The 14,444-nt window shown below is 45.2% G+C and overlaps 1 protein-coding gene across 15 annotated transcripts in view; it reads left to right on the forward strand.

Moving 5' to 3' along the window:
• SRCIN1 (SRC kinase signaling inhibitor 1) overlaps positions 1-14,444 on the forward strand; it is a 400,436-nt gene that overhangs the window by 296,288 nt on the left and 89,704 nt on the right. For all 15 annotated transcript variants that reach the window (XM_048518254.1, XM_048518251.1, XM_048518247.1 and 12 more), the window contains 3 exons: positions 6,419-6,611; positions 9,702-9,900; positions 12,277-12,370. In XM_048518254.1, the coding sequence (XP_048374211.1) occupies positions 6,419-6,611; positions 9,702-9,900; positions 12,277-12,370 (486 nt within the window). The remainder of the gene's footprint in view (positions 1-6,418; positions 6,612-9,701; positions 9,901-12,276; positions 12,371-14,444) is intronic.

Raw genomic sequence — 14,444 nt, forward strand, 5'->3', positions numbered from 1 at the left:
GATAAAAATGATTAATGAAATTAAAAATACTTTAAAATGTAATGGTTCAAATGTTTTAATATTGAGGGCATGAATTGGGTGGAAAGATAGCATAAGAATGTTTGAAATAAATAAATAGTACAGATGGGCGAATGAGCCCAAGGGAGATAGCCAGAACGATATCTGACTAATAAATGCTCACAGGTTTTAGGAGTTAATAGCAGCTTAAGGTGCAAAGACCTTTCCAGAAAAAAAATTAAAAATAACAGGGGAGTTACAAATTAATGTTTCTCCCTACCTCTGTGCTCCATCCTCCTCTTTGATAAAGCAACCCCAGAAAGTTGCATTTGCAAAAGGGAAAAATCATCTATAATAAATATAGAACTGTAGTTGTGGCAAAGTTATGGACAGTCGAGGAGTGGTCAGTGGTCTATTACGCTGAAGTAATGTATTGTTTGTGCATCTGATGAAGTGAGCTCGAAAAAACGAATGGACAAAAGTTTTATTCACAGTCCAAGACGGGCATACAATAGAAGGGTATAAAAATATAAAATACTGTTGTCCCATAAAAATAAAATATGCTTTAAAAAAACAATAAGCCAATAGGCATCAAAAACCAATAGGCATCAAATGGTATTAACCAGCGACCTCCTGATCCGATTTGCAATCTGGTTAAATTTGTGGCTCTGCACAACATTTCAGGATTCTCATCAGAAAGCGTCAGTGAGAGATAATACAATCTTTTGTGTCCCTCGGGAGTCTGAAAGTATGTGGGGATGAAGTGACCTCTGACTCAGGGAAAATTTATGCTGGAATAAATGCTGTTATTCTTGAAGGTGCCACTGGACTCCTGTTTTGCTACTTCAGAGTAACCCGGCTTTACACACACACACCCACACACACACACACACACACACCCACACACACACGCATACAGTGGTGGGATCCAAAAATTTTAGTAACAGGTTCCCATGGTGGTGGGATTCAAACTGTGGCGTAGCGCCAATGGGGCTGGGCAGGGCACGACGGGGACATGGCTGGGCATTCCGGGGGCGGGGCATTGCTGGGCGGGGCATTGCTGGGCGGGGCTGTGGCAAGGACGCAGCCACTGCGCCGGTCCTTGGGCGGGAAACGAATGCACGCAAGCGCAGGCTGCCACGCACGCCGGTGCACCTCCTGCTAGACTGCTTCAAGTTCTGCACGCTACTGCTGAGAGGAGGGGCGTAACTAAGGCAAAAATCATGTGGCAAAATCACCAATCAGTAACCCCCTCTCGGCACACACAAATAATTAGTAACCTACTCTCGGGAACCTGTGAGAACCTGCTGGATCCCACCTCTGCGCGTGCGCGCGCGCGCACACACACACACACACACACACACACATATATATATATATACAGGATCAGTTTTTTCCAGTGCTGCTGTTTTCAGTGGCAATTTTGTGCTTCAGTTAATCCCATCTGGATACAACGCATAAAATCCCAAAGCCAATTTAAACCCCCCTAGTAAAGTGAGTGCTGTCGTTCAGCATACCTATTGGGGCAGTCTAGGCCTCTGTAAGAAAATTGTGATATATAGGTAGGGTTGCCAACCTCCAGGTGGAGCCTGGAAATTTCCTGGTATTAGAATTTATCTCCAGATGACAAAAAACAATTCCCCTGGACCAGTGGCATACCAGTAATGGCGACATGTGGTACCCCATGTCCCTGGGCACATGCTGTTTAGGCTCGTGGGGGGGGGGGACCCCAGCTGGCCGCAAGGACTCGGCTGGTGCCCAGTGACTCCCTTTGTGCAAGGTGGCCACAGGCTGATTGCTTCCCTCCCCAGTCTCCCTGTCAGCAGCCACAGGCCAGGATGCCTCTGTCTGCCCACCCCCTGCCCAGGACGCCGACTCCTGCCCTCCCCTGCTGACAGGGTAAGGAGGTGCGGGGAGCTGGGCAGGGGGCACAGGGAGCCAGCCGTGCCCCAGGTGTGGTTTTCGGCCGGTATGCCTCTGTCCTAGAAAAAATGGCTGCTTTGAAGGTTGGAATCTATGGCATTGATGGGACCCTGCTGAGCTCCCTCCCCTCCCTCAGCTCCACGCCCAAAATCTCCAGGTATTTCTCACCCCAGACCTCGCAATCCTATACATTGGCGACTTCCCCTCTTTTCCCCTTTCCCTTTCACCTTCTTTCCGCTCACCTTATCTGCAGCGGAATACAACCAGAAGGTACCGAGGGCTTTACTCACAATCCTATAATTTTCAATGTGTCAGTGTTCCAAAAAGCTGCTCCAGGGTTTCTATGTTTAAAAAGCAGGCAGGGACTCAGAGAACGAGGCCCATTATGCCTGGGGAGCTTACTGCGATCAGATGGAGCATTCACCACGCAGCCTTTGTTTCAGGGCATGTTTGCTGTTATTACCCATTACCTGTTTTCCACATGTTTCTCCTTCTGTCTGCAGCGGGGTAGCCATTACCCGTTTCCTCCAGGCTTCTTATTTTTTGTCATTTTAAAAAAAATTTCTCTCACACACAAAACGAAGTACACACATAAGCAAAAAGAAAGAAAAACGAAGAAAAAAGAAGTTCAAAACAAAATACAATCCATGACACGCCATCTGAAGATTTCCAGCCATCTCATCCTTGATTGAGAATTAACTTTAGATTCATGCGTATTGTTAAAAATATTGATTCAGTTATTATAGTTTTTGAAGTAAATTAAGCAAGTATTCAATTCAATTCAATCAATTTATTGCAGCCAATGACCAGTATTTACAATCTGCTGTTTTCTTTTCGATTTCAAACCCTGCTACTACTTCTCTGAATAAGTGTTAAAAAGGCATTCCGTAAAAGGTTTCCAGTTTTCTGAAAATTTGTCCAACTACCCTGTTTCCCCGAATATAAGATATCCCCTAAAAATAAGACATAGTAGAGGTTTTGCTGAAGTGCGAAATATAAGGCATCCCCCGAAAGTAAGACATAGCAAAGTTTTTGTTTGGAAGCATGCCCGACGAACAGAACACAGAAAAATAAGACATCCCCTGAAAATAAGACATAGCACATCTTTGGGAGCAAAAATTAATATAAGACACTGTCTTATATTCGGGGAAACACGGAATTATTCCTTAGTAGTGACGTCAGTTTTGCTAGTTTTGCATATGCGGTAGCTTTCAGAATCCAGTCCTCTTTTGTTGGTATCTTATTACCTCTCCATTGTTGTGCACATAAAGCCCTTGCTGCAGTAGTCCTGTACATAAATAGCATTCTGTATTGCACAGGAAAATCTTCTCCCAAAATTCCCAACAAAAAAACCTCAGCCTTTACTCTTCTGCTTCTGTGGCAATTCTTGTTGCAGGGCAGAGGGATCAGGTTCATTAGATCAACAGCCCTCACCCCTTTCAGCCTGACCTTCTTTTGGGGGGCATGCCCATTTACATTGTCTGTATTCCTGTGCAGCAAAGATCTGTCCAGGGGAGGAGGGCAATCTCTACTTATTTGCCGGGTCCTTTCTTGCACATGCATGCATTTGAACTTGCCTGCGGATTCAAACAGACATCCCTCCCAGTCTCACGATTAATGCAAAGGCTGGTAGAAGTAAGAGGGTGAGGAGAATGACTGATCTGCCATTTTGACACGAAAATCGCATTCTGAAATCCATCTGTATCCACCTGCATCCCAGAGCAGTATCCTCTGGGAAAATGGTTGCCATTTTCATCCATGGATTAATATGAACTGGGCCAATTTAGACTAAGAAAGTGATACCTTTACAGAGGCGTAGCAAGGGGGGAAAGCACCTGGTGCACTGGTGCGTCCTCCGGCCCTGTCCCACCTGGAATGCCCTCATCCTGCCCCGGAACGCCCCATTACACCCCCGGAATGCCTCTGCCACACCCCCACAAGGACACACGCCCTGTGCATCGTGTACCCCCGCCCGTCCCCTTGGAACTACACCTCTGTACCTTTACCAAATTGGCGTACCATTTTTACTTACTAGCACATTCAATGCTCTTACCTTGGGAGGACCATCCATTCAAGCAGCCCCTTTGTGCAGAGAGGATATATGGTCATTTCTGCAAAATGGGACCCTTGCCACATTACTGCTTTTACTGCCAGGGCTCCACGTGCATTATTTTCACAGCCACAAACCTCATTGCTACGTCCCTTCCAGAATCACAATAAGCCCTTTTATGTCTCCCAAGAGCTGTTTTGCTGGCAAAATGGACGTGCAGCCCTCGTGTAATTTCAAGGGCTATCCCAGTGCTCTGTTTGTCTGCTAGTTTTGCCTTTCCTGTTGTTATTGATGGAGTGGGGAGGGAAGCTGGTACCAGGGGCCACCAAGCCTTCCATGACTGCTTACGCTGATTTCGGGAATACAAATCCACCTCTGTCCACCAAAGCCAGAGGTACGTTTTCCAGAGAGCAGCTTCGGCCAGCTGCATTCCATCCTTGGCGTCATCTCTAATTAAAGTGCAGACTTTATTTTGTCCCTAGATAGCGCCCCTCTGGGACATATATCTGCACTGCAGACTTTTGGTGATTTAATAGCCATGACCTTAGAGGTCCACTGTTCTTCTGTAATGTTTCTTGCCATGTTTTGCAGGCTTCACAGAGGACTGCTGCCCCAATAGGACTATTTGCTTGAAATAGGATTATTGGGATGCTTCTTTCTGAGTAAATGAGCTCATAGTCACTCTTCCCAGCCTGCTGTTTGATGAGCTGGCAGGGCAGCAGAAAAGGACTGAATGCCAGGAACCCTGGTCTGTCGGTGGGTAGAGTTGCCAATGCCAACCCCCAGGTAGCAGCTGGATATCACCTGGGAAGCCAACTGATCTCCAGGCAACAGTTCCTTGGAGAAAATGGTATAAAAGGTGGATTCTGTGGCATTATACCCCTCCCCAAACCCCATCCCCCAGAATCTGCCCCCCAAATCTCCAGAAATTCCCCAACAGAGAGCTGGAAACACGGTGGGGGGGAGTAGACAGCCACGCAGCTGAGCGAGTCACGCAGCTCATTTTCTTCTCTGAGGGTCAGTGGTGGTGCTTGATAGCCCTGAAGGCAAGCTGGTTTGATCCCTCCAAAACGAGACAGGATTCTCTTCTAGCCTCCTTTGTGGAAGGTCTGTTCTGATGCAGCCACTCAAGCCTTTGTCTTGATAGGGCAAGTTGGAGCATTGATTCAAGTGTCATTATAATGCTCGCTACTTGAGCGCTTGATGCCTGCAAATTTAAAGAACAGTGTAGGGAGTTACAAGATAAGGGAAAGAGACAGCATGTGAAGTGGACCAGGGTGAGGTTCCAGGTTCAATATAAGACTGATGAAGGGCTGAAATAAGTTGCCCAGAAGTGTCACTGGGTTTCTATAAGAGCAGAACGAATGAATACTTGATTAGGTTAACTGGGGTGGACTGAAGACATAAGGCTGAATTTCATTCCACGTATGTCAATGAATGAAAAAATCCTTCACCGATGAATTATCTTCAATACAATACAAGAGCCTTTATTGCCGTAGTTATAATAAATCCTCCTTCAAGAAAACAATAACAAAGCATCTCTTAATAACAAAGAATCTCTTCGATGAATCATCTAATTTCTAATGAATGGGTTATCGATTCAATTTATGCAGATTTGCATTGTGCCAAAACCTCAGCATAAGATGCACTTTTGAGATATCAAGAGGAGCTTATGACCAATTTACAATGGAATAAACACCTGCCTCATTGTATTGTCAAAGGCTTTCACAGCCGGATTCAACTGGTTCTGGTGGGTTCCTAACGTTTCACCTGCATCTGTGGCTGGCATCTTCAGAGGTGTATCACAGAGGGAAGTAACAGACTTCCCTCTGTGATACACCTCTGAAGATGCCAGCCACAGATGCAGGTGAAACATTAGGAACAAGATCCACCAGACCACGGCCACACAGCCCAGAAAACCCACCCGAACCACCTGCCTCATTGTTCCGCAAAAGACCAGCTTCATTATCTTCACTATTTTTGTTCCAGTTCCTTTTTGAGGAACACATCAGAACTAATATTGTCCAATAAATTAAACAGGTGTGTCGTTAATCTGAAGACCCAATGATTTAAATTTGTCCTCCCCAGCTGCAATTGACCCCATCGGATAATCGTTAGTTGTTGAATCTACCAATTAACTTGGTTAAAGAAGCTTGCAGCTATACATCTAATCTCTCTGTTTCCAAAAATTAAGGTAGATGTCTTCATTTTAGTTTTGTGTATGTTTTATTCAGTGTTTTGGGGATGTTTTTCTGCTGCTGTGCTCATGGTCTTGGGTTAAGGGTTAGGGTTAGTTTTAGTAAGTATATAATGAGGAAAAAATTTCTAAAAATAACAGGAGTTGGGGAATAGATTGCCTGTTTATCACCCACATTTCATACAGTTGGTTCATGAAAGATATACCACCATCTCCATAACCACATCTTTCTCTCCCTCTTTGCTTTCCAGACACGAAGTTCCCGGCACTCGCAGGGTTCTCAGCCGGGCTTGGCAGATCAAGCCAAACTCTCCTTTGCTTCAGCTGAATCCTTGGAGACCATGTCAGAAGCTGAGCTGCCCATTGGCTTCAACAGAATGAACCGCTTCCGGCAAAGCTTGCCTCTCTCCCGTTCCACCAGCCAAACAAAACTCCGGTCACCAGGTAACTTTCCCTGCCCTCTGGTCTGGAAAATGGTTTTGTGAATGTCTGCAATCTGAACTGACACCACAGATTTCAGACAATGTTTTGTTCTTTTCAAAGATGGTCTTTTGTGGAGTAGCAGTGGCATAGTGGTTAAGAGCAAGTACACTCTAATGTAGAGAACCTGGTTTGATTCCCCACTTGATCTGTGGAGGCTTATCTGGGGAACTAGATTAGCCTGTGCACTCCAACACACGCCAGCTGGGTGATCTTGGGCTAGTCACAGCTTTTCAGAGCTCTCTCAGCTCCACCGGCCTCACAGGGTGTTTGTTGTGGGGGGGGGGATTGTAAACCCCTTTCAGTCTCTTTACAGGAGAGAAAGGGGGGTATAAATCCAAACTCTTATTATTATTATTTTGTGAAAGCTGAACTCACTGATTCATTTTTTTTTCAGAATTTCTAGACATCTTGGGGATACACATGGAAGCTATTTTAACATAATCATCTTGTTTTGGCATGGCAGCTTTATTTTTTAATAATATGTTATTATTAAATAATAATAATATTTTTATTATTATATTTTATCATTATGAAGAACACTTCCAACATTAAAAGAATAACATAGGGTGTTCTTAAAATCTGTTATTCCAGTCCATTACCAATAACACCCATTTTTCAATTATTGTGGATTAGGTTTCTGCCTATATTATTTTAGAAATCTATGCAAACTTCTACATTCTTCCCTACTATGCTGTTAGAGAGGGGAGCTTTCACACATGTTGAATAATGCACTTTTGATGCACTTTGCAGCTGGATTTTACTGTATGAAATGGCAAAATCATCTTGCAAGTGATTGCTAAAGTGCATTGAAAGTGGATTAAAATACATTATTTAGCATGTGTTAAAGCATCTGAAGATTGGGTTCCCCCCACCCCAGTGAGGGTTGGTGCAGATCTTTGAGCTGTAGTTATCAAACCCAAAACAGATTCTTAGTCATCTTCTCAACCATTATTTTTAAGATATGCCAACAAAAATTACTTTAGGAGCAGACAGTAAATTAGATTCCATTAAATGTCTGATGGCAACCTAGATTTCTTTCCAGAATTGTTCTGCAGTAGGACACTGCCAATAGGTATGTTTTAAAAATCCATACCTGGATACTGATAGAGCCAGCATATATCTAATGCTGGATTATAGATATGCCCTAGTTTAGAAGGACTACGGTACAGTCAGTATGAATTTTATACAAATTCTTCCTCAGATATGATGATATAATGTCAGGTTCTGTAGGTCAAATCTATTTCCAATTATTCATCAACATGAGATCCTTTTTTTTAACCTCAGAAGGCTGTCTCAGAATCTGAGGTGGAACCTTAGGTTTAGATTCTCCTCCTAATAGAGTGAAGGAAACCTCAGTTGTAGAGCATATATTTTGTGTAGAAAGTTACAGTAAAACATTTTCTGTGGGGCTGCCCTTGAAAAGTGTTCTTGAACAATTCACAGATTCAGAATACAGTTTCCACCTTGCGTACTACGATAGTGTCAGATCTATGAATCCATTCAATGACCAGCCCTGGTTTTCTTGAATCAGAAGCCTTTATTGATTTGGATGACATGTGCCTGGCTTGGTGGAAGCCAGTTCTGATCCAACATTCAAACCCCCCACAGCATAACCCCTCTAAATCCAACCCCCAGCCTGCCCCTTCCCACGTAATGTGAAAGCAGGAAAAGTGTGGGAAAGTGAAAGTAATCCCCAAGGCCGGATGGGAGATAGCAAACCATCTGGCTGAGATCTGTTATCTGAGTACCAAGCAGACAAGAGGGAAAGGAAAACCATAGAGCCCCTTACAGAGGCCCCTTACAGGTAACCAGGCCCCAGCATTGAATGCCCAGAGTCAACCTAACAGATATAAGGTAGTAGTTAAATCAAGAATTAAAAGAAAATCATCGTTGGCTGCCAGGTCATTTCTGTGTACAATTCAGTGAGCTGGTTCTGGATCTACAAAGCTCTAAAAGGCCAGGGTATCTCATCCGTCATCTTCTCTTGTAGAGTTGCCAACAGGTTGGGAAATTCCTGAATATTTGGAGCTTGGGGAGGGTGGAGTTTGGAGAGGAAAGGACTTCAGCAGAGTATAATGCAATATGGTCCACCCTCCAAAGCAGCCATTATCTCCAGAGGAACTGAGCTCTGAAGTCTGGAGAGAAGTTGTGTTTCTGGGAAATCTCCAGACCCCACCTGGATTTTGTCAATGCCACCTGAATGAACCTACCAGAGAATTAAAATAATCTTCCAAGACCTTACCTCAGGTACCTCTACTTTCAAATGTGAAGTGGGTGGCTGAAGAGAGGGCTGAAGAGAGGGCTCTTTCTCTTTCTGAAGAGAGGGCTCTTTCTGTGGTGGCTCCTTGGATATGTAACTTTCACCTAGGCCCCTTCCGCACATGCAAAATAATGCATTTTCAAACCACTTTCACAACTGTTTGCAAGTGGATTTTGCTATTCCGCACAGCTTCAAAGAGCACTGAAAGCAGTTTGAAAGTGCATTATTCTGCATGTGCGGAATGAGCCCTAGGTAGACTTCTCAAATCATCATAATTTAAGCACCAGGCTACCACTGCAATCCTAAACAGAGTTATTCCCTTTTACATCCCTTGACATCAATGAATTTAGATGAGTGTAACTTGAATTGCATTGTATGTTCTGTTGACTCAGACTTTAAATAAGAATGAGCTTTTATCATTTTAAAAAAAAATTATTGCTGAAATTCAAATATGTATCTTTATGAGTCAATTGACCACAAAAACAAACAAACAAAATATGCATTGTAGATTGGCTGCATTCTTATTGTCTTTTGATGTACTGTTGCAAACTACTGTGAAAAAGTCTTTATGCTGAAAGAATGGTGGTCAGAATTTTTCTCATAAAGAAATAAACCAGAAGAGCCTGTTGGTTTGACTGTTTATTATTCTATTTCTTGTAATACTTATACACCTGAAGAAGAGACTTTATAACTCAAAAGCTTGCCATTCCAGTACTGCTAGTTGGTTCAGTCCATGTTCTGTCTTACTTGACCTCTTCCTCTCCTTTGTCCTGTAACTTCCATCAATGTAGGGGTCCTTTTCCTTCAGTTTGGGGAAGAGACGAGGCGGGTACACATCACCCATGAAATCAGTAGCATGGATACGTTGCACGCCCTCATCGTCCACATGTTTCCTCAGAAGCTAACAATGGGAATGCTCAAGTCGCCCAACACTGCCATCCTGATCAAGGACGAATCCCGCAATGTCTTCTATGAGCTGGAGGATGTCAGGTGAGGCTCTCATGAAGAACGCTCATTCCTCAGTTGAAGCAGTTGCATGTCTTTCCCCCTGTTTTTCAGTCCTACAAAGGGCTTTATTCTTTTCTCAGCTGTGCTGCACAGCAGCATTACTACACGGCTTAACAGGGAAAGAAAAGGGGATGTCGGTATGCCACAGATGGGCACCAAAATCACTCTTTCTCTCTACGCCATTCCTAATTTGATAAACCTCTGCCATGTTTCCCCAGTCATTCCCACTCCTATTACACCCTCTATAAACCTCTAGCAAAATGGTGAGCAACCGTTTCAGCCTGTATATAAAACCCCCCACAATGGCCGTTTATGCATGCAGTGCTTACTTCGTGGCTGTGTGCTACGCAGTGGGTTTTTCCAGCATTTTTTCCAGCAGTGGGAAAAAAACCCACTGCGAAGCATTTACATCTGCCATTTGCCCCATCCCCCACTTCCTTGTTCAATATGTGGGTGGGGAAAGCTGGTAGGAGCAAGAAAATCCAAAGAAAGGGAAATGCATATTGATTCCTTTCGCTTTCCCTTCCCTTTCCCTGAAAAGTTGCACTTTGAAAGCTTTCGGAAACCGCAGACGTTCTCAGATACAAGAGCGCAACGATTTCCACAGAGGGGAAAACATGTGCGCAACCAAGAATCCAACCCGAAGGGAATGTGCTCTCAGTACGAAGGAGATCACAAGTGCATAAGAGCCCAATATCTACCTGGGAAGTTGATGGTGTGCCAGCAAATAACTGCTAAGGGGAGGAAATAAGGCAGTGTTTGTATCTGGCTCAACATGCTGGGAACAAACCCAGTTCTTCCAGAGCCTGCAGAAGATGGAATGCAATACAAAGTCAGTGACAGCTGCTGTGAGCACATTGTGTCAGATAGTGGGAATTCTCTGGGTTGTGCCAACTTACCCTGAGCCCCTCGGGTGGCGAGCCAGTCCTGCATACTGTGCAAAATGGTCTGATGTGCATTGGTTCAACATGTGTGCTGGAAGCTGACTATTGCTGCACTAGCATGGGCCCTCTTAAGTCATTTCAGCTGGTCAATGGGCAGTCTCTGCTCTTAGCAACTTCCAGTGCTGTAAACCCAACTCAACAGGAGGACTGGATGTAACACAGAACACAGAAGCATTTTCAAAAAGGGTATCGAAGAGATAGAAAAAGTGCAGAGAAGGGTAACGAGGATGATTGAGGGACTGGAGCACCTTCCTTATGAGGAGAGGCTGCAGCGTTTGGGACTCTAGTTTGGAGAGGAGACCTCTGAGGGGGGATATGATTGAAGTCTACAAAATAATGCATGGGGTAGAAAATGTTGATAAAGAAAAATTGTTCTCTCTCACAATGCTAAAACCAGGTGGTGGTGGGGGGGGGGGGGAAGAATTAGGACTAAGGAAACATTTCTTCACACAACCATGACTGGTGTTTGGAATATGCTGCCACAGGAGGTGGTGATGGCCTGGATAGCTTAAAAACCTGGATAGCTTTAAAAGGGGCTTGGACAGATTTATGGAGGAGAAGTCGATCTATGGCTACCAATCTTGATCCTCCTTGATCTCAGATTGCAAATGCCTTAGCAGACCAGGTGCTCAGGAGCAGCAGCAGCAGCAGAAGGCCATTGCTTTCACATCCTGCACGTGAGCTCCCAAAGGCACCTGGTGGGCCACTGCAAGTAGCAGAGTGCTGGACTAGATGGTCTGATCCAGCAGGCTTTTTCTTATTTTTTTTAAATAATATAAACCTTTATTCGGCATAGAATCTATATAACAGCCAACATTGTCCAAACAAGTATCCCATACATGAGAAACATCACAGGTAATCATTCCAGGCTCTTTCTTATGTTCTTATGTTCTTACTGAGCAGGAATTCCTACACAAATGCAAAAGAGAGGATTTTACGGACTCACACAGACATAAAACTTGCATATCCACAGTGCCAGGAGTGGGGGGGGGGGGAGGGAGGCCTGATCCACAGGCACCTCGCAGCTAGTGGGCTGACCGTGTCAGTGATCTGCTTCAGTGCACCTACGGCAGGAATCAGCAACCTTTACCACCCAAAGAGCCATTTGGACCCATTTCCCACAGCTCCAAAGATCTATTGAGCTGGAGAGGTGGCTCTGTATGGAGCCACCTCCAGTTTGGCCCCTCCACTCACCTTTCCTGGAGGGACACGCCCACGCTACCCTCCGACCTCCAGGCTACGTGGAGCTGCAGTATAAGGCTGAAAGAGCCGCATGCGGCTCCGGAGCCAGGGGTTGCAGACCCCTGACCTACGGCCACCTCTGTTGCCGTCAGAGCCTCGCTGAATCTGGTTCTTCAAATAAATGTTATTCCATGGATCAATCTGGTTTTTTTTTCCAACTTTGATCTTGCAGGGACATCCAGGACAGAAGCATTATCAAAATCTACCGGAAAGAGCCCCTCTATGCCTCCTTCCCTGGATCCCACATCACCAATGGTGACTTGCGGGTGAGAACTGTCGATGACGCTAGGACTGTTAGGCTGTTACTTTCACATGGCATCGATATGGTGGAGGGGGTGTCTTGCTGAGGAGTTAAACCTGTTACAGGAAGGTGCAAGCTATTTACTGTGGTGTTAGAAGTGAATCAAATCTGGCTGAGGTTCTGTTAGCGGGCAATGTATTTTTGCAGGCATTTTGGCAGTGGGATTTTTATGGGGCTTACTGGCATAGTCCTCTCTTTTCACAATAAAATGCCCCCTCCTGTCTGGCAGAGAAGAGATCATTGATGAGAGTGTCCCCTTTTTCTTGTGATTGGTAGGCTGACACCACCTGTAAGTTTAAGATGGGGGTTTCTTTACCCTGTATCTGTGCCAGCCTGGTGTGGTGGTTAAAAGCAGTAGAATCTAATCTGGAGAACTGGGTTGGATTCCCCATTCTGCCACATGAGTAGAGGACTCTTATCTGGTGAACTGGATTTGTTTCCCTGCTCCTCACATGAAGTCTGCTGGATGACCCTGGGCTAGTCACAGTTCTTCGGAACTCTCTCATCCCCAACTACCTCACAAGGTATCTGTTGTGGGGAGAGGAAGGGAAGGAGTTTGCAAGCTGCTTTGAGTCTCTTTATGGGATATAAATCTAAGCTCCTCTTCTTAGAGCTGTGTTAGGTCGATTCCCCATTGACTATTAAACACGTGATACTTACGGGAATTATCCAGGTTTGGTGCAGAACTCCCCACTTCACCAGCACCCAACACGCATTCATCTCATTTCTGGTGCTCCCCCCCCCCCTCACATGTTTTTCCAGAACCTGCTTGCAAGTACACCTTTTTAAAAAACCCGTGTGGAATCTGGAGGGTGGGGAAGTTTGGGGGTTGATTCTGGATTCATTTTTCCCGCCGCTGGTGGTGACGTGGAGCCTCCCGTCCAATGAGAACGCAGTGGGTTGTGTGCGATGCGCGTGCAGCCTTTTTTTTAAATTTCGCAGACCGAAGATCCGGGTGGATACGAAGCAATATGGGGCCAGTTTTGACTGATTGAGTGATTGAGTAGACGGCAATACAAAGCAGTGCTACACGTCATATCCACGGAGGCACGCAGAAACAGGGCTTTGCTTAAATCGCCCGTTTCTTCGCCTCTTCATAGAGTCATTCTGCGCATGCTCACACAGTTGTGGATCCACAAGGTAGAAAATAAAATAAAAATTCCCGCCCCAACACAACGCAGCAGCCAATCAGGAAAGCCCCTGAGCAGATTGTGCGTTCAATCTGCCAACAGTGGGGAGTCCTGCGTTGCTGCTGTGTTGCTGGGAACAAGGATTGTTTGGGGGCCACAAGCTGCAGTGAGGACCATGGAACTGTGATCAAAAGGTGCTGAATCTTTCCAAACCGGGTTGGATCTACATTCATTTTTTCAGTGGGGAATCGACCTTAGAGGGAGATGGCAGTTGGGTTGGGACTTGTGTGGGACTTGTGTTCCCCACAGATCCGAGCCCAAATGCACTAGAATCTATTCTGCCTTTCAGCGAGTAGTTACACTTTTTCCCATACAACTAAGCATACATGCCAAAGTGGACACAGTGGGGTGGACACACACAGGAACAGATGTATGTGGGGGTGGGGGTGGGGGTGGGGGTGGACAAGACTGGATGTGTAAGAGGCAGAAAAAGTCATTCGGTAGAAAACAGTGAGAAATAATTGCATGCTTTCTCTGGAAGGAATTTACAATGTTTGCCATTGGTCACCACCAGCAAATGTTGCTGTAGGAAAATAAATGGCCAAAGCTTTGGCAGTGAAGAAATAAATATGACATAATCAGTGCACAAGTCAGAAATACACTGATGTCAGGTGGAAGAAAACAAGGAAAAGGAGGAAGGGGATAGAAAAATGTAGGTTTCCATGCTATGTAAACCTTTGCCTTTGGCCCCAATCCCGTGCTCTCAAAAATCTCCATAGCATGCTCTAGGACAGTGGTGGCGAACCTATGGCACGGGTGCCAGAAGTGGCACTCAGAACCCTCTCTGTGGGCACGCACGCACAGAGTTCGTCTTGTGGGGGGGAAATTGCCCCCTCCCACACACACATC

The sequence above is a fragment of the Sphaerodactylus townsendi genome, linkage group LG15 (assembly GCF_021028975.2).
Source record: "Sphaerodactylus townsendi isolate TG3544 linkage group LG15, MPM_Stown_v2.3, whole genome shotgun sequence".
NCBI lineage: Eukaryota > Metazoa > Chordata > Lepidosauria > Squamata > Sphaerodactylidae > Sphaerodactylus > Sphaerodactylus townsendi.